Genomic DNA, 22,210 nt, shown 5'->3' on the forward strand with positions numbered 1-22,210 from the left:
CTGATGTCTCTCCTGGTGCCTGGACTGGATCTCCTTGCTGCTTCGGTGTCTCGTAAACAAAGGACCTACCTAGCTCTCTGCAGGCAGGCTAGTGGGAACAAAGGAGCTACCACCCTCCCGTTTGCCCTGCCGATTCGGATTCGGTCCTAGAGCCCAGACAGGCTGAGATGTTATGTGGTCAACGAGGGAAGGGAGTCAGATGGAGGGGGGAGGGATGTGGATGCAAGCTGGGTGGGATAGGAAGAGAGAGGGGGTATCGGGCAGAGTCGCCCCTGAGGATGACCAGGAAGTGTAGGAGGGGTGTCTGAGTTCCCTGTTCCGGGCTGCTGCCGCGGTCAGAAACTCACTCACCCCAGTGATGTCTCTCCTGGTGCCTGGACTGGATCTCCTTGCTGCTTCGGTGTCTCGTAAACAAAGGCTGTTCTCTGAATCTTAAGGTGGTAGTAGACGTATCTTGTCTAGGACTGAGCCCTCAAGTGTTCTCCATTCTTCACATCTTCTTCAGCTCAGGGCCTTTTCATTTGTCTCTGTTGATTTCAGGAAGAGGCTTCTCTGTTCACGCCTGAGAGCACTGTTCATCTGAGGTTATAAAGAGAGATAGTTCAGGGGTGACATAATGCTATATCAATGCCTCTAAGCAACCACATTAATGTCCACCGTCTACCAGGGCCCAGGACCTCTATAGTCACAGACTTTGAATTAGATTTAGTTTTAGGCATGGACATTTATCTTATAGAGCAAACCCCAAATTAAATTAGGGAGTATCTGGTCCCCTCATATCCATCATGCCGCTGTCAGGTCAGCGGGCACATCTGTCTGGCAGGTGGGTCCTATAATTCTTTGACTTCCATCCAGGTTAGATTGTCAGTGCCGTTACCTCACGATAGACTGCATAACACCATTTGGCATCCTGAACACCAACCAGTTTGGAGGAATCTCCTAGTATGGCTCCAGTGTGATTTTTCTGCATCTTCTATTCCTAGTATGTGGTGTCTGCAGCAGTAGGGTCTTAGGACTAGGTATGGTGGGTAACCGGGAGAAATTGCAAGAGCTTGGGGTTTTTTGGGGGGCTCTCTAAATCAGTATATGTCTTTTGTAATTTTCCTTTGCCTAAAGGATTTCCTGTAAGTTTCTCTTTTAGCACATGACTTTCAGTAATGAATTTTTTTAGTGCCTGTATGTCTGAATTTTTTTTTATTTTTGTCTTCCTTTTTATATTTATTATTAAAATATAAATGATAAGCTATAAAATTCATTCTACTGAAGTGGATGGTCCAGTGCTTTTATTATATTTATAAAGTCATTCAGCCAATATTTAAATTTAGAGCATTTTTGTCATCTCCAAAGGAAGGACGTTTTCCCATCATCCTTCGTCTCCCAGAACCCTAGGTAATTAAACAAGTGTCGTTTCTTTTCTGTGGAGCACTATTATTCATTTTGCAGATGATGGAATCAGAGTGTTTGGGCTTTTTACCTCTAGTGTTTTCAAGTTTCATCTTGTCCTGTATTTCATCATCTTGACACAAGCTAGAACTATCTGGGAAGAGGGTCTTCAGCTGAGAAAATGCCTCCATCACATTGGATGGCTGCAAGTCAGCATGGCAGGTTTCTGATTGATGATGATGTGGGGGAACCCAGTCTGCTCTGGGCAGTGCCACACCTGGCAGTTGATCCTGGGTGTGTAAGAAAGCAAAGTGAATGAGTCGTGAGGAGCAAGTCAGTAAGCAACATCCCTCCATGGTCCCTGCTTCAGTTCCAGCCTCCAGGTTCTGGTTTTCAGTTCTTCCTGCCTTCATCAGACTTCCCCTGATGAGGGACTGTTATCTGAAAGCCAAATTGACACCTTCTTCCCCAGGTTCCTATTGGTTTTGGCTAACCAGAACACATTTCATTCATAAGTCGCTTGCATCCATAGCTCATTCATTTTATTGTTTGGATTGCTGTCTGATGATCAGTTGTGAGGATATGTTTTATCTCTGGTTTTCTGTTGAGTTCAATGATAGAAAGTAAAGCATCAATATCTCTATGTATTATGGAACTAGAGAGGCACTCACATACCAGTCACAGTTTCTATGCTGTGCTTTATCTAAGAGTCTTTCAGATTTGCCTTCTTGTCTTTTTGCTGAATCTCCATTGTTCCTGATGCTGTGTGGGGTCAACCGTCTAACTGCAATTTCCTTTTCTGAAATATTTACTTTATTTTTATGTGCATTGATGTTTTTGCCACGGGTGTTGGGTCCCCTGAAACTGAAGTTATAGACAGGTGTGAGCTGCCATGTGGGTTCTGGAATTGAACCCAGATCCTCTGGAAAAGCAGCCAGTGCTTTAACCACTGAGCGATGTCTCCAGCCCCTTTCTTGTCTTGTGTTGTTTCCTTTTGCTGCTTTCAAGAGCTTTCTTTTACCTTTGAGTTTCAGCAGTTTGGCTCTCTTGCATCTTATCAATTTCTTTGTATCAACTTTCCTGGGATTCCTTAACATTATTAAAAGTAGGAAGTGGAGAGAGAGATGTCTCAGCCATGAAGAGCGAGCTCTTGCTGTCTTTCCAGAGGAACCCAGTTCGGTTGCTGTCAGCCCCGTCACAGTAGCTCAGAACTGTAACTCCAGCTCTAGGTATCTGACATCCATTGTCCACCGGCACATGTGCTGTGCGCACTTGCTAGGATAACAGGCTGGAAAGTTTGGAGCCAGCCTGGCTTTCCTAACTAGTGCCAGGCTCATTGGGGCTTACTGTCTGAAACAATCAAAAAATGCCAAAACAAAGCAAATAATGACTTCATGTGAAGATACTTTATTTAATGTCAGGATGTATACAGATGCAAGTCTGTTCTACTTTGTCAGAAGATCAGAGAGTTTAAGTTTATTTTTGTACTTTCAGAGTTGCTGACAACAGGTGTGGCTACTAAACAAGAGATCCCGATCTAGGGTGTGCTTACTTGGTGTTTTGGACATTAAGATGGCCCATAGACCAAAGGTCAGAGAATTCAAACATACTCCTGTGCTCCTTCATTTAAAATAGGAGGTTTGACTTAGTGGCTGCCTGCAGGATACTTAGTCTAGGGTGCATTCACTGCCCCCAACATCATATGTTTGCTTTGCTTAGAAAATAATTGCTTGATATCTCAAGTATTGAAGCAAATAACTGTTCTTGTTGTCCTATGTATCATGTTACAATAGTCTCCCCCCCCTTTTGTGTTGGGGTATAAAAGTGTATGGAAAATTAAACACAAGAGAACTCAGAACTCAAAATTCAGCATTCAGGACCCGGTGAATTCCCTTCCCGGTACTATCCTGTGTGCTGTGAGACAATGGTTTTACCCTGTAAAGATCTGTTTCTTGTACTTGTTTAAAAAATGCTGATTGGCCAGTAACCAGGCAGGAAGTTGAAGTGAGGCAATAGGAACAGGAGAATTCTGGGAAGAGGAAAGTCTTAGTCTACAGTCTTCACCCAGTTGCAGAGGAAGCAAGATGTGACTGCCTCACCGAAAAAGGTACCAAGCCACGTGGCTAACACAGATAAGAATTATGGGCTAATATAAGTTATAAGAGTTAATAAGAAGTCTGAGCTACTAGACCAACCAGTTTATAATTAATGTGGATCTTTATGTGTTTCTTTGGGGCTGAACGGCTGTGGGATGGGGCGGGATAGAAATCTGTCAACACCTGCATCTCTGTGTTTCTATTTTATCTCTGTTCCTCCTACCCAACATTTCTAATAACCAGGCCCCTACCCTGGAACATACGAACTTGCCTGGCTGGACCGCAGTAGACATCATCCTCAAATATGCATTTTTCTGTCCCTTTCACTCTTCTTTCTTGGATACCCATGCTACGTTAGTCACATGCACACTTGCACACATACACATCTCAATGAATGTAGCTCAGAAAGATGAATGCTGCCTTCATTTATTCATTTGGAATTCTTGCACATTTTTTTGATATTTGATGCTTAGATAATATGTTATAATAGCTTAATACTAATTTTCAGTCTTTACATATTCATGTCTTTCTTTTCCTGCCTTTTCTCTGTGTGTGTTTGTATGTAAATTATGAATATATATATACATACATGCATATATATATAATGCTTTACTTTTTAAACTTTTCATTGATTCTTTATGGATTTCACATCATGCATTCTGGTCCCATTAATCTCTGCATCTCTTTGTCTCTACCCTCTGCCCTTGCAACTTTCCTACAAATAAAACAAAAAAAGATCTTGTCCTGGAAGCTGTAGTATGTCACAGTGAGTCATACAGTGTACCCTTCAGTCCATACATCTTTACTTGCAAGTCATTTGTTGAATCAGTGGTCTGGTTTGAGGCCTGTGGCTTCTTCTGAGCCCTCGGTGAGACTCTTCTTGCATATCTCGCTGTTGCCCTGTGTCATGGAGATCCCACAGCGTTGGATCTGTAGGACTGGCCTCTCCATATGTTCCAGCAGTTCATAGATGGGGTGAATGTTGGGGTGGGCCAACTCATAGCTCTGGGTCAGGGTGGTAGCTGTGTTGGTTGGCCCTGAAGCTCTCTCTCATTCTCACTACAAGGGCAGACTCTCAAGCACTGTGTTGGCTATGCATCAGGCAGCAAGGGTGGGGCTGCTTCTCCTGCTCTCATGCCCTTGGGATGGACTCACTGGCACCCACACCACCAGGGCAACTCCATCGTGTTGCCTAGGAGAGGTGCGGGGCCACTCTCCGAGACAGGAACAGCTCTCCAACTCTCATGCCCCCAAGGTTAGCTCTCCTTCCTGCCACGGACGTTGAGGGGAAAGGAGAAGTTTCTTTCACACCACCATCTGGCAGATGCAGGGGCATGGTGAGTTCTCCTGAACTCAAGACAGCCCACCCCTGCCCCTCCCAACAGGGTCAGCTCTACTGTGCTGCCCAGGTGAGGTGCAGGGCCAGCTCTCCTGAACACTGCAGCTGCTGAGGGCCAGGTAGGTCTTCCACTCTCGTAACCCAGGGGCCAGCTCTCCTGCTCGCCAGAAGTGGCAAGTGGTGAGGGGTTGGGGGGGTGGGCATCTCTTCCTCACTCATCCTGCCTTAAGGCAGACAAGTAGTGGGGCCAGCTTCCCCACATTCACACCCTAGGGACCTAGTGAGCAGGAAGGCTTACCTGCATCCCTGCTTAGGTCAGCTCTGCTGCCTTCACTAGGCAAGATGCAGGACCCTCTCTCCCAAGTGCTGTAGCTTGTGAGGGGCAGGGCCAGATCTTCTGCTCACTTGACTTTGGGGGTAACTTTCCTGCCTGCATCAGGGGGCAAAGGGTGAGGGGCACCTCTTGTTTATATTGCAATGGCTTATCTAACTAATAGAGAAATCTCTGCCATGTAGGCAAACTCCAGAGTCACTACTTGGACATTCTGCCTTGATTTTTGTCTTTGGCCTCACTCTCGGATGGCTCTTGCCTGGGACATGAACTACTTTACTGGTCAGTTATTCTCCTCAAATCTTAGCTATTTGAATTTTTTTTTAATTCCTGGCTATCTATGTTACCAGCAAGGTGCTGCCAGTGTTGGGGAATCTCACACTGTGTTCGTCATTTATCTGTGGATTGTTAGCTTAATTATTTCCCATAGTCCCAGGAAGTTGGAGCTTTGGTCCCACACAGATGACCGTAGATGGAGATGGTTTCTTTAATTCAAGCCTTGACTCCTTGGGAAGTGCTGCTGATTATCTTACAGCCAGTGTTCATCCGAGACGTGTTAAGTGTTTGTGTTTAGTAACATTTCTGGTCTTTGTGGAAGCATCCGTTTATAGCTTGGGGAATGTTTTTGCTGCTCCTCGTGTTTCTCGGATAGCTCCCGGGCAGCTTGGTTCAGGCACACAGAACGTCTGGTGTCCTGAGATGACACTATGATTTCAGGAGGGTGCTTTGTGACTGTCCCTCTCCCTTGGTTTCTCTCTGATAACTTTCTGTCACTCAATACTCTTTGTTATTGGTACCAGAAAGCTAAGAGTGAGCTTGGATTGATTGCTCTCCGCTGAGATAGCGTATGTGAAGTAGATAACAACCGCTTCAGTAGCCTTGCTCCCAATTCCAGGATTTGTGTTGACCTGCTTTTGCTTCCCAGTTCTTTCTGGCCTGTGTCTCCATCTGGTTGGTGGGTTCATGTCCTCACTGTGCTTCTTCTGCTCGGTCATGTGTTCAGTTTTTGCTTGTTTGTTTTATTTTCAGACACTGTGATTTTTTTCTTGTTGACAAATGATATTATTATATTCCTATAAATATTCTGGAATGCATTGTGTAGTATAGTTACGTTCATCAGAAAGATTGTATACCTTTGAATTCTGCCTTTGAGCTTTGTTGGGCGATTTTGTTGCTTCAGCACTTCTGGATTCAAGTCAGTCTGGCTCTTAGCAAGGGTGGGTATTCCTTGTCACGTGGGCACACTGGGTGCCACCATATAGTCTTCGCTGGTTTTCAAAACTCTCCTCACACACAGTCTGTGATTCCCTAAGAGGGGTACTCTTTGGATCCCAACAGTCCCTTGGCAGTCTGTGCGCTTTGAACTCTTGTGGTGTTGGTCTGTTTGGACCCTGAGCTTTGTGTCCAACTCAGAGGCTCACCCCCTGCCTGGGTGACTTGCCATGATGTAGTGCCAGGGCTCCTTTTCACCTCTTTCTGTCCTCAGTGGTTACTGTTTTGAGATGTTTCATGCCTTGTGTCTTGAGAGCCATTATTTCAGTATTTTGTTAGGGTTTTGAGCATTTCAAGTGAGACCAGTTCCTGTTGGACTGTCTCAGGTGGGGTTTGCAGCTGTTGTCGGTTGGTTTTAAATCTCTTCTAGCCACTGGATGGAGTAGCTAGGGATGAATGCAATTCCTTTTAGCCGCTCTCTTTTTAGGGTTTTCTTCATAAAGCCTATTTGTTGCAAGGCAGGGGCAGGTGAGTGCTGGCCGGACGTACAGCCACACCCACTCTGGGTTGATATTCAACCTCTTACATCTCCAGAGTAGCACCGGGAACAGGAAACATACAGCATCCCTTGCAGTCTGCTTATACCAGGGCAGGTGCAGTCATTGGCATCCGATTGAGGAAGGAAGGTGGAAGGGGGGTTTTGTTGAAGAGAGATATCCGTGCTTGGCCTTTTAGGATATGGTCAGTGCAAAGACTCTTATTTGGGGCTGTTTGGTTGTTACTTTCTCATCTGTGAACTTTACTGAGGTGTGATGAGACACAGGCGATAATTTATTTTTAGCCATAAGTGGTCTCTTCCGGCTCACAAAGATCTAGGTTCACTAGTCCATGATCATATGGGGACAGGCCTTTGAAGCCTCTGGTAGGAGAACTGTATAGGTATGGTGAACAGTGTGTAACACAGTTAAGGCCCGTGCATGTCATTCCAGGCCAGGCAGCAAAGAGAGTGGAGAGTCTGTGGTGTCACAGCCCCATGTAACCAACCACACAACAACAACCCACCCAGTAGGTTCCACCTCTGGAAAGTTCCGACTTCTCCAATTAGGCTACGGGCTGGGAACTAAACCTTAACACATGGGCTTTGAGGATTCATCAGATCCAACGGTAGCATTGACAGATGGACCTTATGTCATGATTATTATGGGAATATAGGAAAATTTAAGTGATTTCACATTTGATGCTGTTTTTTATCTTTACCAGTGGTAACAGCGAGAGTTTCAACTTTTAAACCCATGTGTAAGCCTAATCTTCCAGCAACAAGCATGTCTGCAAAAAAATATTGTCGTCAAATATCACGAACACTTCCGACATTCTATCCCGTAACCAGACCAGTAATACAATGTGCTGGAGGCCCCTACCTGTTGTGTACACTTGGTAATATTGACTGCCATGGCTTGTTGGGACACAGAAAATGTTCAGTATGTCCATGTCCAGAAGACCCTTCTGATCTCAGACATCTACAGAAACTTCAGAAACAGGAGGAGTGAGGCAATGTGTTTAAACTATCCTCTCCCTCAGCATTTAAATTGGTATTTTAATTAATGAAGCAATCTGCTTTGAGGGCAATGTTCTATGTTTTGGTACTTGTTGGGTTTTTATTTTGAAAGATACTACTCTGTAAGCAATGGAGCATACAGAGTGGGAGACCTCAGGCCTCACTCAGGGTTGGTGTGAAGATTTTCTCCTTCTTTCGAACTCCTCTTAATTTTGATAACTATAATGAAACTACAGCCCTTCATATTCTCCCTTCTCTCTTACCACACAGTTATTGTTTCATTGACATTCAACTGTCATGCAGTATCTCAAATCTGCAATTGGGTTGGTTTGTATTTCTTGATGGCTGCATATGTGTTTGGCTTTAGAATTTCGTCATGGTGAGCCACACCCGTGCCTCAAGGGTTCAGCCACATCTGACCTTTGTATTAGGTACCTGTTGGGAAAACTAAGCCACCTCAGGATTTCAGGGTTCGTGAGTGCTGCTTTCACGGGCCAACAGTGAGCGGTCAGATGGGCACTCTGAGTGCAGAAGAGTTGGAGGCTTCGTGGGACGCTGGGCAGACAGTTGTGTTTCTCTTTCCACCACACACCAGCTTTGCTTGTTTCTAGGGTCAGTGGTGCTGTTCACCATCGCCCAATGTGTGGTGTCTTGATAGCCTCGGTTTTAGGTATTTCTTTTTCCTGAATTTTAATGGTTTTGCCAAAGTTAATTGCAGTTGCTGTTACTCCAGGTAGGAGAAGTATTGCCCCATCTGGGTTAGCTGTCTTAGCCGCTAACATCTCTGCAGGCTTACAAATGAGATTGAACTGCTTCCAGCCACGTGCCTTAAGCTGGCTTTGGCTCATTCACACAGTAGTAGCAGGGGGCTCAGATAAGACCAGTCACTCTGGTTCAAGAGTTGCTCCTGCTTTTCCGGATGTTCTTTCTCATGTAGATTCACCCTTGTAGGCAGAGTTTTTGGCTAATTTCACTCTACTAGGGAAGCTTTTCCTAGTCTGATTTGGACAAGAATAATTAATTGCTGCATAGGATAGAAGCTTCCACAAGGTTGTCTTGCTCTGGATCCTTCCAGCAGCTGGGCACGGGAATGACCATCTGCCCAAACACGCCAGTGCTTCAGTCTCATTTCCAGATCTAAAGCACAAACCCCACGAAGCAGCAAAACATGAAAGGGAATTCCGATCTTTGTTCTCCTTGGAGCGACTCTGGCCTGGAGCAGTGTTGTGGACTTTATCTGTAGGTTTCTTTTCCAAGGGGAAAGTTATAGCAAAAGTCTGCATGCCTCATTTAGAGAGAAATGCAAGCCATCTCTAAATATGTCGTAGTTGTCTTCACAAATGACTTTGGTAGCAAATTCGAGTTAGCGTCCAATGTTGTGAATATATAGGTCATGTAAAGATAACCCAGAAAAATAGTTATAGATCTTACATTACTGTATGCTGTGTGATATAACAATATAAATATACAGTAGGTTCATAGATAGTTATCAATAGTTATATATAAATCTTAATTTCATGTTACTTAAAAAAACAAAGTTTCACCCAGGATCAGGGTTGTAAACGTGTGTGTTGAGTTCCTAAAATACATTACAACCAAACCACTGAAGGTTTAGGATTAATGAACCCTGCCTTGGAAAGCTACGGATGTGAGTGAGACATTGAGCAATTTTTGCTGTGCGCTCGAGATTTAACTCACATACCAGAACACATGCCGCTTGAAATGCATAAGTCAGCATGTTGAAGAGGTGTATTCGCTCATCATGCGGTCCTGCCCATTATCTGATCCCATTATATTTTTTTACCCCTGCAGGAAACCCTGTGCCTGTCAGCCAGAAGTCCTCATTCTTCCTCCCTTCCCCAGCTTCTGACGACCACTCATCCACTTCCAGTCAGTATGGATCTGTCTGTCCTGCACACCAGAGCCAACACAATAATAAAATATGTGCTCTTTCTGTTTAGCTTCCCCCAGTAACTTCTGATAACGCCATATTCTGTAAATTTGGATTGTGTTATAGGCGTTGCATACACACTCTTAAAATTAACCCTAAAAGTGCAAACATTGCTTGCTGTGGAGGTGACAGGGACCATTTGAATAACTGTCTCTCTGAAATCCCAGTCAAACCTCAAGTAGCCTGGATTCTGCTGCTCGGTGAGATGCCAGGCTTTTGTTCCTTCTGTAAATGGAACGAGTTAATCTTGCTACTTTGTTCAATTGTTGCATTCTTGCTGTAAATATTAGTAATTTGCTTTCTTCCTCTTTCTCCTCCTTTCCCTCTGCTAACTATTTCCTACCTACTACTTGCAAAGACACAGGGGTTTTCCTTCAGAGGGAAGGAGAGGGAATGAAATTAAAACAGGGAGTGTCACCAGCCTCTTGCAGGCTCTCAGGGGTCACCTCGGCCAGCATTTAGAGAACTGCTCAGTGAAGAAGCTCGTCTGAGAAGAGGTGCCTGGCTTCCCTTGGCTTTTTCCAGTTGCATACAGTAGCAGACAGCTTCAGAGGAGCTACATCCTTTCCTTTCCTTCTCTTCCAGGGTAGGGACATGTGCAGAGGAGTCCTCAGGGGGGCAGGAACAGCAGTACAAGGCTCTGCTCAGGCCCGGTGTGTGGTATTTATTGTCCAGAGCTGACTGTCCACCACTGTTCTCCCACTGCCTGAGACACTTGTGCTCAGACACACAGGGGGCCTGGAGATCCTTCAGAGCGACATTAAGTTCTCGCATTCGTCAAGATTCAGGGCTGACAGCGGACCAAAGAGTGGTCCAGCAGACAGGAGCCCAGCACTTGACCCTTCCTCTCAATTTTGAGCAGTTGGCCCCTTACTAAGTAAGCTGGAAAGTAAAAGTTCTATCAAGTTCTTTGGATTTTATCAAACCATACATGAATATTGAGAAAACTGCTACCCCATTGATTCATATGCATATCTATATATACTAGCACATATTTGAGGGTTGGATTCACCTATGTATGGTTTAACTGTATTTGAAAAAAATGTCTCCATGTGTCGCACATGGGTGGACATCGGTCCTTGCCAGAATTCCTTACAGCATCCATTTTATATTGTTTTCATGTTCTATTAAACATCATGTGTCTCCTATAGGTGACTTAATATGTGCAGTGCAAGTGTTACACACGAATGTGAATATCTGAAGATTGGGTCTATGTGTGTGGTGGGAGAGGGATTATCTAGATACCAAGATATCCATCCATACTTTCTGGGTAGATAAGGACCACTGTTTCTATGTACACAGTTACATGGTACATGAAGAAGACCTATATCCAGGCAGATGAAAGGGCTTGTTGGAAGAAGAGAAGGCCTTGGTCTTTTTCTTTTTAGGTTTCTTTCTTTGTATATTTATTTGCCTTGGCCTTATCTAGTGGGCTTACTGTTAAGGCCATAATTTTATCAGGTGCTCAGCAAAGGCAAACTCCTATTAATATTCAATTAATATGGCTCTCATCCTCAAGGCAAACTGTGAGGTCGTTATCATTAAGAAGGGCTTCACTGTGAGGTCCCATGTTTTAAGTACAATGTCATCGACCCACAGTATGAAGCATATCATAAAGGCTCAGGCATTGTCCCAGGAACACAGCCATGGTTCCATAAAGATGTAAACATGCCCCTCTCTATTAGCGAGCTGTCTCTTCCCACTTACTAACCTTTCCTGGTGTCTTGCCCCATCACCCAGATTGCTGCCCATTCATTATACTGTATTTTTTCATCTTCCTATTTCTTCATTTGGAAGCAACAACAACATTTGAATTCAATCACCAGTTCTGTTGTAAGGAGGATGCTTGTTGGCTCCAGCCACTTGGACCGGAAATAATCACACAGAAACTGTATTAATTAAATCACTGCTTGGCCAAATACTTAGGTGTATTACTAGCTAGCTCTTATATCTATAATTAACCCGTTCCCATTATTTTATATTTTCCCATGAGGCTCGTAGCCTACCAGCAAAGTTTCAGCATATCTGTCTTTGGCGGCGGCTCCATGGCTTCTCTCTGACTCCTCCTCTTTTCTCTCAGCATTCTGTTTAGTTTTCCCTGTGTACCTCTTTTTTTCCTATAGCTCTGCTATAAGCCCAAAGCAGTTCCTTTATTAACCAATGGTATTCACAGCATACAGAGGGGAATCCCACATCATAGCTCCTTGGGTTTGCAGATATTTTTTAATCTATCATTGTTTTGGCCTCAAACCCTCTATGACTTAAATCCACCTTTCTAACTGGGGATTTGTGGTACTTGGATATTCTTTCAAATACTAGAACTTCACAGATATGGAAGGCCCCAAGAGGCTACCTCTATAGGGATTGTAATATTGAGTTGGACTCCAATTCCCAGCTTGCCGAGCACTTGGATTCCAATTCCCAGCCTGCCAAGGGCTTGGACTTCAACTCCCAGCCTGTCAAGCACTGACCCCTCTCCAGGGAAAGTCAGGACCACTCCCACAGGTATTTAGGCTTGCACTGCAAAAAGAAACACATGGTCTCCGGGCTTTGCGTGGGCTCCTGTCCCCGCCATGCTGTCTCAGTCCACCCGAGAGTGTTGCATTTATAAACACGGTCATTTTAATTTGGTCTAATCTGGTTTCATTGGAGTTATTTGCATCGGCGGAGCGGCTTTCTTTAAGATTAAACCAAACAGGGATCATAGAAATCATCCATCTCTCTCATCCTTATACCACTCCCGTTGCTGAATAGTCTGAATACATTCATCTGTGAGACACAAGCTTCCTTGATGCTGTCCTGCACCGGACAATCCATCAACTTCTGTTGTCAGCCAGTTTCTGTTTTATTAAAGTTCTTCCAGATATCCTCTGCTCATGGTAAGTCTTACTTGAGTTAGAAGGAGAGGCGCTAGCTGGTGATCCCGGCCCGGTAGTGGCTTTACTGTTTTCCTGACAGTTGTTGCTATCGTTGACGGCGTGGCTGGTCTGGTTCTCAAGACCTTGACAGCTTCATTTCAAAAGGTCACCTCTCTGCCACCTGCCCCCTTACCCTGTTTCTAGCCACTTCAAATTCAGAAAAGGCAGAGAACAGTCTCTGTGACACCCCTGCAAACATCCGAAGGTTAAAAGTCCTCTGTCCTTCTCTTTAATCCTCAGAAAGAAGTTGGGAGTTGCAATTTCTCTTGAATGTGCTCTGCCAAACTGGGGGTTTGGGCTCAGGCCGATAACACTGTGAATCTTCCCACCAGACTTTCCATGGTTGGCTCTCTCTTTCATGTGCGCCAGAGCTCTGGCGAGTTTTCTGGATTTGCCACAGAGGCAACTATTCATGTGTTGTCCCTGAGCTACCATCTCTGTGTTGAGAGTTCAGGTCTTTTGTTCTACGTCTTGCCAATGTCACCCTATTATAGCCCTTAAAGAGCCCAGTGGGTTTCCTGGCTACAGAGTTGCACACACAGCCCTCAGAACTTGCCATGCTTAAAGGTGTCATGCAGCAGACCTCCGGGAGCTGCCGTGGATGCACCCCTCGCCAGTGCGTGCATTTTGATGTTCCATCATTCCCAGTCAGATGTAGAACAGAGAAGCTGCCATGAAAGGCCCTTTAAACCTTTTCTTTCCTGTTGTAATCGAAAGAATTAGTGGTTAGGTGGAACGATTTCTTCAAATACTGGAGAAGAGAAACCACAGTAATTCAAGTTATTTAGCCAGGTCACAGAGGTGACCTTAGAGCTGAGTTTTCAGGGTTGTAACCCTCAGCAGAGGCTTCCTGTGTCTTGCAGTCTTACCGTTGAATTCTTTTAGGAGGTGGTTATTAAGAAACATTTGAGTAACTCCCAGTGGGAGCTCTGGAGGAAGGTGGCCCAGAAGAATGACTGTCACCCATGTTTTCTTCTCTTCCGAATATGCAATCTACGCCTGTTTATTTGCTTTTATGAAATATGAGGTGGGTTTCACCATTTGCCTTATTTCATGTTTCTCAGTCCCTGTTCCCTGTGACATGACTTTGTGGGCCTCAGTGAACTCCCACTCGTGTTCTTGAGGTCACCCGTGGAAAGGAAGTGTGGGACCAGACTGGAAGTGTCAGAATTGACACCCGCAGTTCTGGGAGTGAGTGACAGGGCATCCAGCTGTCAGCCCAAATTCGAGAAGCAGAAGCAGTGGGCTCAGTAATCCCCTCACAGAGCTGGACTGGGACCAGCAGTGCTGACGTGACCCACATCAGGCTTCCAGTGGCCAGCTGGGTCAGTGTTGCATTGACCCGGGAGCTGGGAGCTCCTTTTTGCTTAGCTAATTTGTCTGTGATACACTTCTTCTGTGGGCCCTCAAACTATTTCCCCCAAACCTAGAATTTTCCAAGTTGGAAGTTGTGTATCATTCAGGCATTAGCCACAGATCTAATATAAGCCTTAGAGACAGAGGATTTGAATTTTAAGGAGCCTGCAGTGATTACTTGTGGTGATAATTATGATCATGATTATGAAGATGATGGATACTAAAAATGATAATAGATTCTCACCGAATTCTTTGTTCCTCAGAATACTGCTAAGTCTCTCTCTCCTAAAGCAAAGCATCGAGACGTTAGTTCAGAATCCTTGCTCTCTTCTGTAGGCAGGCTGCAGAGTTCTGGCCAGCCACCATCGGAGCCCCGTACACTCCCACCTTAGCCTCCTGATGGTAGGATTGGAAGACAGTGGAATTACATGCAAGTGCCATTAAGTCATGGCTACTGTTCCTTTGCTCTAAGGTTATCCATAGAGCTTATCAAATGGAAGGCAGTACAGATCATGACACGTGATGGGCCAAAGACTAGTCTGTTAGTGACCAGTAGGTCTGCTCTTGTCCTCAAAGACAGGGAAGATCAGAAAATCAATTTCCAGCTACTAGAAGTGGCCTTTATGCATTAGCGTTGCTTATCTTTTAAATTGAAATTGTTCCTATTTAAGTTTTTTCACATTTACTCTTTTATAAAATTAGAGATGCGACTGGGTTCTCTTATTAGAAGGTAAACATGGTTAGAACGGCAGACATGCTGTGCTTGCCATTCCGGTGGCATCTACCTGCAGCAGTCTAACTGTTAGTTGATGAGCATCTGATGGTCACCGTGATACTGGCACACGCTCTGCTGCCCCATCTGGATTGACTGTGTTAGCAGCCACCTTGTCTAGGGGAACCAAGACAATGATATTGTGAAACTTCCATATTTCAGACTGGGTTGGAATCAGCTGGGATGATCCACTGGCCATCCTACCTTACATGAGGTTTACATTCCTCTCCGTACCCTCTATAGGATAGCTTAACAGTTCTCTTCCATGGGTAGCCTTCAATGCCTCAGTCACTGCCCGAAACTCACAGCAGCTTCTACCCATGTTGGCTCTTGGTATTATTCCCAGTATCCATCTATTCTAATCTGTGTTTCTGTCATTGCTTATTTGCTGCTTATTTATGGATGAATGTAAGTCCCATTATTTTCTGTCCCAATGTCACCCTCAGCCTTTTTCTGTTCACAAAGATGAAATCATCTCCATGGTAACAGATGCCTACTGTCAGGCTTGTCCTTATGTAGCAGAGCTTTGCCCACTTGACTTCTTGGATCTACATCGTTGTCGTCGTGTTCTGGAGGACATGAAAGGGTTTCCGTCATGTGACAGTTCTCAAGCTCAGGGGAACGTTTAACACGCACAAGCCAAGTACTGATGATAGCCACACAGCTCTGCTTTCTAGAGTTGTCCTTAGACCACAGTGCCAGTGACTCCTTCCTGCTTGTGACACGATGGGAGGGACTCTGGGGAACCACACAACTTTGGTGTCCAGGAACCAGCTCTTTTGCTTGGGGAACAAGAGGTCTTGGTATATACCAGAACGTGTACCCATAATAAACAGATAGGTTCAGAAAGGGGCCTTGCATCACAATTGCTACATGTGAGATAAACTTTCCTTCAATGCTCATGGATATGTAGGAGCCAGTTTTCATAAAAGGTACCAAGCAAAAGACTCAGGTCAACGAAAGTCAGAGGTCTGGGTCTCTTGTGGGTCTGGGTTTGTCACTCAGACATGCTGAGAGTTCTGTGTGAATACATAGCCTCATTCCTCCTGGGTGAACTCTAGCTCTTCCTCCTCCCCTGGAAGAAGAGCTTCAGAGCTTGTGATCACATGAAGCCCACCACAGCTTCTGTTTCTAGGGCCTTTTATGTGGTATCTGTCTCAGTTCTGAGCCTGTGTTGCCTCCAGCAAGGCCTGACAGCCAGCCCTGCTAAAATGTATCTATGAGTTTGCTACAGTTGACTGTTCTCTTGTTGTTGTATGGTTGGTTCATTTTTGTCTTGTTTTGTTTTATGTGGGGACTGAATCCAGGGCCTGGTGCATCCTAGGGTGTACTCTGCTGTCATGATATTCTCCTAAGCCTGAACTTTGTGGTTTTAGATAGACAGTTTTGAGGATTTTAGAAACCGCTGTGGTTTGCTTTTCCATTTTACCTTGAAAAAGGCCAAGCAACACTTTCAAATTAGCTTGTAATCCTTTCCATGAGAGTAGACCACATCTGCTGTTGCTTTACAAGGATAGTTCTTGACTTAATAAATGAGGCTGATGACTCCTAATAGGCTCCAGGCTCAAAGGGAAAGAGATAAATTTAAAAATTAAAGACATTTGTTAACATTTAAATGCAATTTACCTTCTGTCCCCACTGATTACATCTGGAGATTTATCCAGTTGTTGATCCATTGTTGCTACAGTGGAAAAGATGATATTTCTTTTACTTGTGCAGGATAAATAATTATTTGCATAATGTTTCCATAGTATTCAGCGTGTTATCTGGAGTTGATGGACAATGCTGTGTTATAGGATATATGAAAGTATCACTGTGGCAAGATATTGCTTGTTCGTCCTGGCTGTATAGAACCAAAATAATCACACTGAAACTTGTTAATTAAAACACTGCTTGGTCCATTTCCTCTAGCTTTTTATCGGCTAACTCTTACATCTTAATTTAACCCATTTCTATTCATCTGTATATAACTACGAGGTCACAGCCTACCAGCAGAGTTTTAGCACATCTGTCTTTGGTGGCGGATCCATGGTGTCCCTCTGACTCTGCCCTTCTTTCTCCCAGCATTCAGTTCAGTCCTCCCCGCCTACCTAAGTTCTGCCCTATGAACAGGCCAAGGCAGTTTCTTTATTCATTAATGGTAATCACAGCACACAGAGGGGACTCCCATATCATATCACCCAATTTTATGTAAGGGACTTGAGCAGGCAAGGATTTTACATCTGTGAGGCTCCTGGAACCAAGAGACCTCAAGGAATTGCTATGCTACTAACCTTGAGAAGTAGGTAGCTGGATGTGGATTAAAGAGGCTTGTTCTCTCTCTCTCTCTCTCTCTCTCTCTTTCTCTCTCTCCCGCTCCCCTATCCCCCCCCTCTCTCTCCCTTTCCTTCTCTCCCTCTCCCCTCTTCCTCCCTTTTCCCCTCTCTTTGTGTGTGTGTTGTGTCTGTCTCTGTCTCTCATTTAAGGCTGGCATTTTGGACATTTCCTAGGAAGTATACATGTGCTATCTGAAGAGAGCCCATGACATATAACTTGTTGGAAATAAAAATATATTTGTGTCACAAAAGATTCTGAAGGTTGTATAATAAAAAGCTTGAACTTCAGGAAATATAATTTTTAATATCAAGTCTCAGAGACACTTGAGGCCATGAACTGTCTTCAAATTTTTCTTTGCAGTTTTTACCATGACAGGATTCCTGTGGTGATGGCAATAACCAGGTCCATCATCAGACTGCATATTCCAAGCCTCCAGCAAGTTGTGACATCTGCCCCTCTCATGGGTACTAGGATTTGTCTCTGTCCTGACAGTTAAAATAGTAAGACACCATTCTCTTCTCGGTTGCTTGATTTAGGGTGAGAAATGCCATGGTGTAGTGAAATAACCATGCGTACACAGTGGTTTTGTGTCCATGGTGACGGGACACTGTAGACCACACTGTCCCTGAGGGTTCCAGCAACCTCTGTATGGAGGTCTTGGCTGAGGTTTCTCAAGGCTTACCCATTATTCCTTGGTCAAGCTCTTGTTCACTGCACAATCTTCTCAGATGTAGTTACTCTAAATTTTTTTTTTTAAAAAAAATAACACCCAGAAAAGCAAGATAGAACTCAAACAAAGAATTCCAAGTGAATATATTTTTCAGCCAATAAATGTGACCCAGTTGTAATGCCCCCCTTTTTAAATAATCTTTCAGTAGAATTTGTCTCATCTCACTTAGAATACTGGTCCCTCTTGTTGCTATTTTTGGATGTATTACCTCTGTAAAAGATGTCATCCTTCTTTCTGTTGCCTAGGTATTTCCAGGTCATATTGTGCTTTAAATGTGTGTGTATCTTCATTTATATGTAATTTATGACGTACATCCTAAAACTTTCCATCTTATCTATATTCATTGAACTATAAATTGGTAGCATTGCATTCAATCTCAACTTTTCACTTCCTCCTTGTCTTCCCATAGAAGCTTAATTCCTCCCGCTTCCCTCTATAGCCCCTGGCAGCCACCATTGTAATTGACGTCTCCCTGAATTTCACGGGGTGAGATATTTCATATAACTGGATTCATGTAGTGTTTGACTTGTGATGGGATCATTTATTCAGTATACTGCCTTCATCATTCATCCAAGTCGGTACCATGTATTAAAATTTCATTCCTGTTAAAGATTAAATTAAATTCCATCATATCCCCACTTGGATTCTTCTTCATCTTCAGTGGACACCTGACTTATTTCTGTTATTTTGGGTTTTGTGAATGGCCTCAGTGTAAATATGGACATTCAAATATCTATTGAGTCCCTCTTGCTATTCCTGTTGGTAAAATAGCCAGATGTTTGATGGTTGTACCTAGTGGTAATTCTGTTTACTGTTTTGAGGAACCACCACACCATCATCCACAGTACCTGAGTAATTTTCCTTATTATCAACAATACACATTTCCACTCTAGGGTGGCTGTTCCACTCTGCTGAGCCTCCTGTGTACATGTTTAAATTTGCTGTAGTAAAACTGATCTATTTCTCTTTTTATTGTCTGAGATTTTGATATTCAGTGCAAGGCACCCTGACAAAATTAAACATCACAATGCTTCCCCATCTTTACTTCTAATAGTTTTCATAGTTTCAGCTGTGGTTCATTTTGAACCTATTTCGAGTTTGTCTTTGGTTATGAACTGAGATGTAAGGGTCCAAATTTATTCTTTTGCTCTTAGATATTCAGTTTTTCAAGCATTGTCAGAGGCTGCTCTTTTCTCTCATTGGCTGCTTGGTGACTTTGTTGAAAGCCTTCGTCAGAACTATTTCTTTAGTGTCTAAATTATCAAGCGTAGCCTGTGTGCTTCTCGGGCACAGCTGTTGGATGGCATTCTAAAATGCGCCACTGACATTATCATGACTCTGCTTAAAGCTAAAACTGGTGGTTTTCCCAACATTTATGAACGTGTGTGTGTGTGTGTGTGTGTGCACGTGTGTGTTCCTTCTGCTTCTCTCTTAAAAATCTCTGTTACATTGCCACACTCAATACATTTCACACGCCCACTTGAGGCCATTCAGACTTGATGTCTTCGAGCCCTTGTAATTTAATGAGATTAATGAACTCCGAAACCCAGAGTCTAATAAGTACTCTGAAACAATGAGAAAAGGCTTGTGCGGAAAGACTTGACTGACGTCATGTCACACAGCCTTCTGCACAGCATGATCTAAAGTTGTGCGCGGAAACAGAACAGCTAAGAATCCAGTGAAGCCAAAGGAAGGTGCTGTTTGTCATTTTAATGATCAGGAAAGCCTTGTTTCTGGTTTAGTTTCAGCTTATCCGAAATTTATATGTCATGTGTATACCATGTAGAATTGTGTTGGGGCTTTCGTCCGAAATGCCAGCAGCTCTTTGGAATTAACACGGCTTGGATGTGCTAACAGATGTTGGGAGTTGATTAAATCCATGACTGTTGTTCCATCTCAAGTCTGAGAACCACTGTCCTGGATTTTGACCCCTGAATGTGTGGGTCTGGAAGCCCAAAGATACCTCAGTTCCAGAAGCAAAGTGTAGGGTCCATTTGTGAATGAGCAGCGATTCAGCAAAACTGAAGGAGGCCCATTGAAATAATTGCAGCAGCAAACAGTCTTGTTTCCATGGAAGCTTCATGTGGGCAAGTTCGGGCATCTTGTTCATGTTCCTCTTGAGCAGGAATATTCTGAAACTGGCCCTGTTCTCTCCTTTGACTATTCCTGAGTAGTGAAGGACTTCCCCCTGAACAGGGCATTGGCTCCTGAGCTCGGACTCTGTAGAATCCCTGTCTCCTCACTGGTGGTGCTCGGTTCCTCTGCAGGCAAGGGAGAGGAACCTGAGTCAGTCATGGAACCTGCAGTGCGTGCCGCTCACCGGAGCTGTGCAAACTCACACTGCAACCTGCAGTGCGTAATGTTCACAGGAGTTATGCACACTCACACGGTCACCTGCAGTTTGTGCTGCTCACAGGAGGTGTGCACACTCACACTTGAAACGGTGGTATCTTCATTCTCAACACTTTTGACTGTAGCATTTTATGTTAGACAAGTGTATGTCTCCTTAAATAATAATGGTGATAATTTTAAGCCATGTTTTCATTTTTCTTGGTGTTTTAACTTACTAGAATTTTGCTTTGAAATTATAGTTTTTTTTAGCTACCTCTGATATTGCTCATCTGTGATTCAGCTTTATAATTCCTTAGACATTAGATCACATATGCAATGTCTTATATTTTATCTCTTTTCTTTGCCATAAAATCAGCTTAAGTAACATCAAATTTCTCTGTAGTCATCTGTTACTGGCAATTTGCAGTGGGTAACTGTCTTCTCTTCCCACAGCTGAATAAATTCAAGTGGGAATCTCTCCTCATTTTAGAAAGAGTTTAGAAAGTAAGACAAGCTGAGTTGAGTTTTAAATGCAAATTAAGTCTTCAGGAGAAACCCCCCCTCCTGTGCTGTTTGTTAGTGGCCTAGCTTCTAGACATTGGGCTTCGTCCTCCTCTTCTCACTGTGCCATACATTACTAACACATGTGTATTTTTCTCCACAGTAAAGCCGACTGTGATCGATGTGGACATTTACGTGAACAGCATAGGTCCTGTGTCATCCATAAACATGGTAAGAAGCCCCTGTGTTTGGCTCGGCGGCTCCTGCATCCCTTCGTGCGTCCGGTCTCCGGTGGATTTGTGTTGGAGTTTTGTCATGTGGGTTTAAAGACCACGATAACTCCTTAAGTGTTGGGCGATGTGATATTGAAAACGGTCTTTGAGATTCAGGAGACTCCGCTTGTGACATCATCATGAGCCATTGCTCTGGAGAGCAAGAACTGTTCCCTTTCTCACACGTGTTGACAGTACATGTTTTTTAAATGATATTGTTTGGGGCTGTGTAGCCATTGTCTTTACCTGACCTCTCTTATATTAGGGCTGCATATAAGTGGCAGGCACCTTTTGGTTTGAATCTGTGGATAAGCTCCTCTTGGTCATTCATGTATCTGCTTTAGGGGGACTCTAAGAGCAAATACATTATTTTTCCTGAGCACATGGGTTTCCATAGGCTTGTAAGCAAGCTGGGCATGGGACTCTCCTGTGGAAGATGTCAGTCCCCATGGCAGATGCTTAGCTGCTTAGCAAGTGTTACTGTGCTAGAATGTGTTACACAGACCCTCCGGACATGTCTGCCAGGTGTTGCGTGCCTCCTGCCCAGATACATTGTTGCAGAGTGGGTAATTTGATGTTGCCAGCAGTGTCCTGTGTGGGGCTTCTTTATGCCTACTGCCTCTGAATCTGGGGATGTCTGAGAGAAAGGACAGGGCATTGCTGACACACCAGCTCCTGCTTTCTCCTCATCATGTGTTGTGCTTGGGATTAGCTCCTTCAGATCAACGGCAGGAACGTCTCTTTTAATTGCTAGATATTACAAGTGTTCTTTGCTGACATAAAGCTTCCGTGGCATGGTAAAATTTTGTTATGGGGGATTGTCTTTTCAAAAATTGAAACATCTCAAAGGTGTGGCTAATGGTTTTAACAGTAGCATGTGTGAGGTTACATGTGCCATCTGTAGTATAAAACACAAAACCTCCGAACAAAAAATGAATATCAATGCCATCCATTGTATGAACAAAGAAGTAGAATGAATAAAAGAAACTTACGTCACACAACCCATTGGCTGAAAATGGGCTGTGTACTAAAACCAGTTAGTAATGTAATAATCTCTTACCTGGGAAGTAATTAACTCAGCAGTCTGTGCTCAGGAAGTGCTCGATTTTAATGCATTTGTTTCTTACCCTGCTATTGGTCTGGTTGT

At 43.9% G+C, this 22,210-nt stretch overlaps 1 protein-coding gene across 1 annotated transcript in view; it reads left to right on the forward strand.

Moving 5' to 3' along the window:
* The window catches only part of Gabrg3 (gamma-aminobutyric acid type A receptor subunit gamma3), a 478,787-nt gene that overhangs the window by 24,613 nt on the left and 431,964 nt on the right, over window positions 1–22,210 (forward strand). The window contains exon 3 of the mRNA XM_050140520.1: window positions 20,955–21,022. Coding sequence (XP_049996477.1) covers window positions 20,955–21,022 — 68 coding nt within the window. The remainder of the gene's footprint in view (window positions 1–20,954; window positions 21,023–22,210) is intronic.

This window comes from Alexandromys fortis, unplaced genomic scaffold, assembly GCF_014885135.2.
Source record: "Alexandromys fortis isolate MF-2015 unplaced genomic scaffold, M_Fortis_MF-2015_v1.1 scaffold_39, whole genome shotgun sequence".
In the NCBI taxonomy this organism is placed as follows: Eukaryota; Metazoa; Chordata; class Mammalia; order Rodentia; family Cricetidae; genus Alexandromys; species Alexandromys fortis.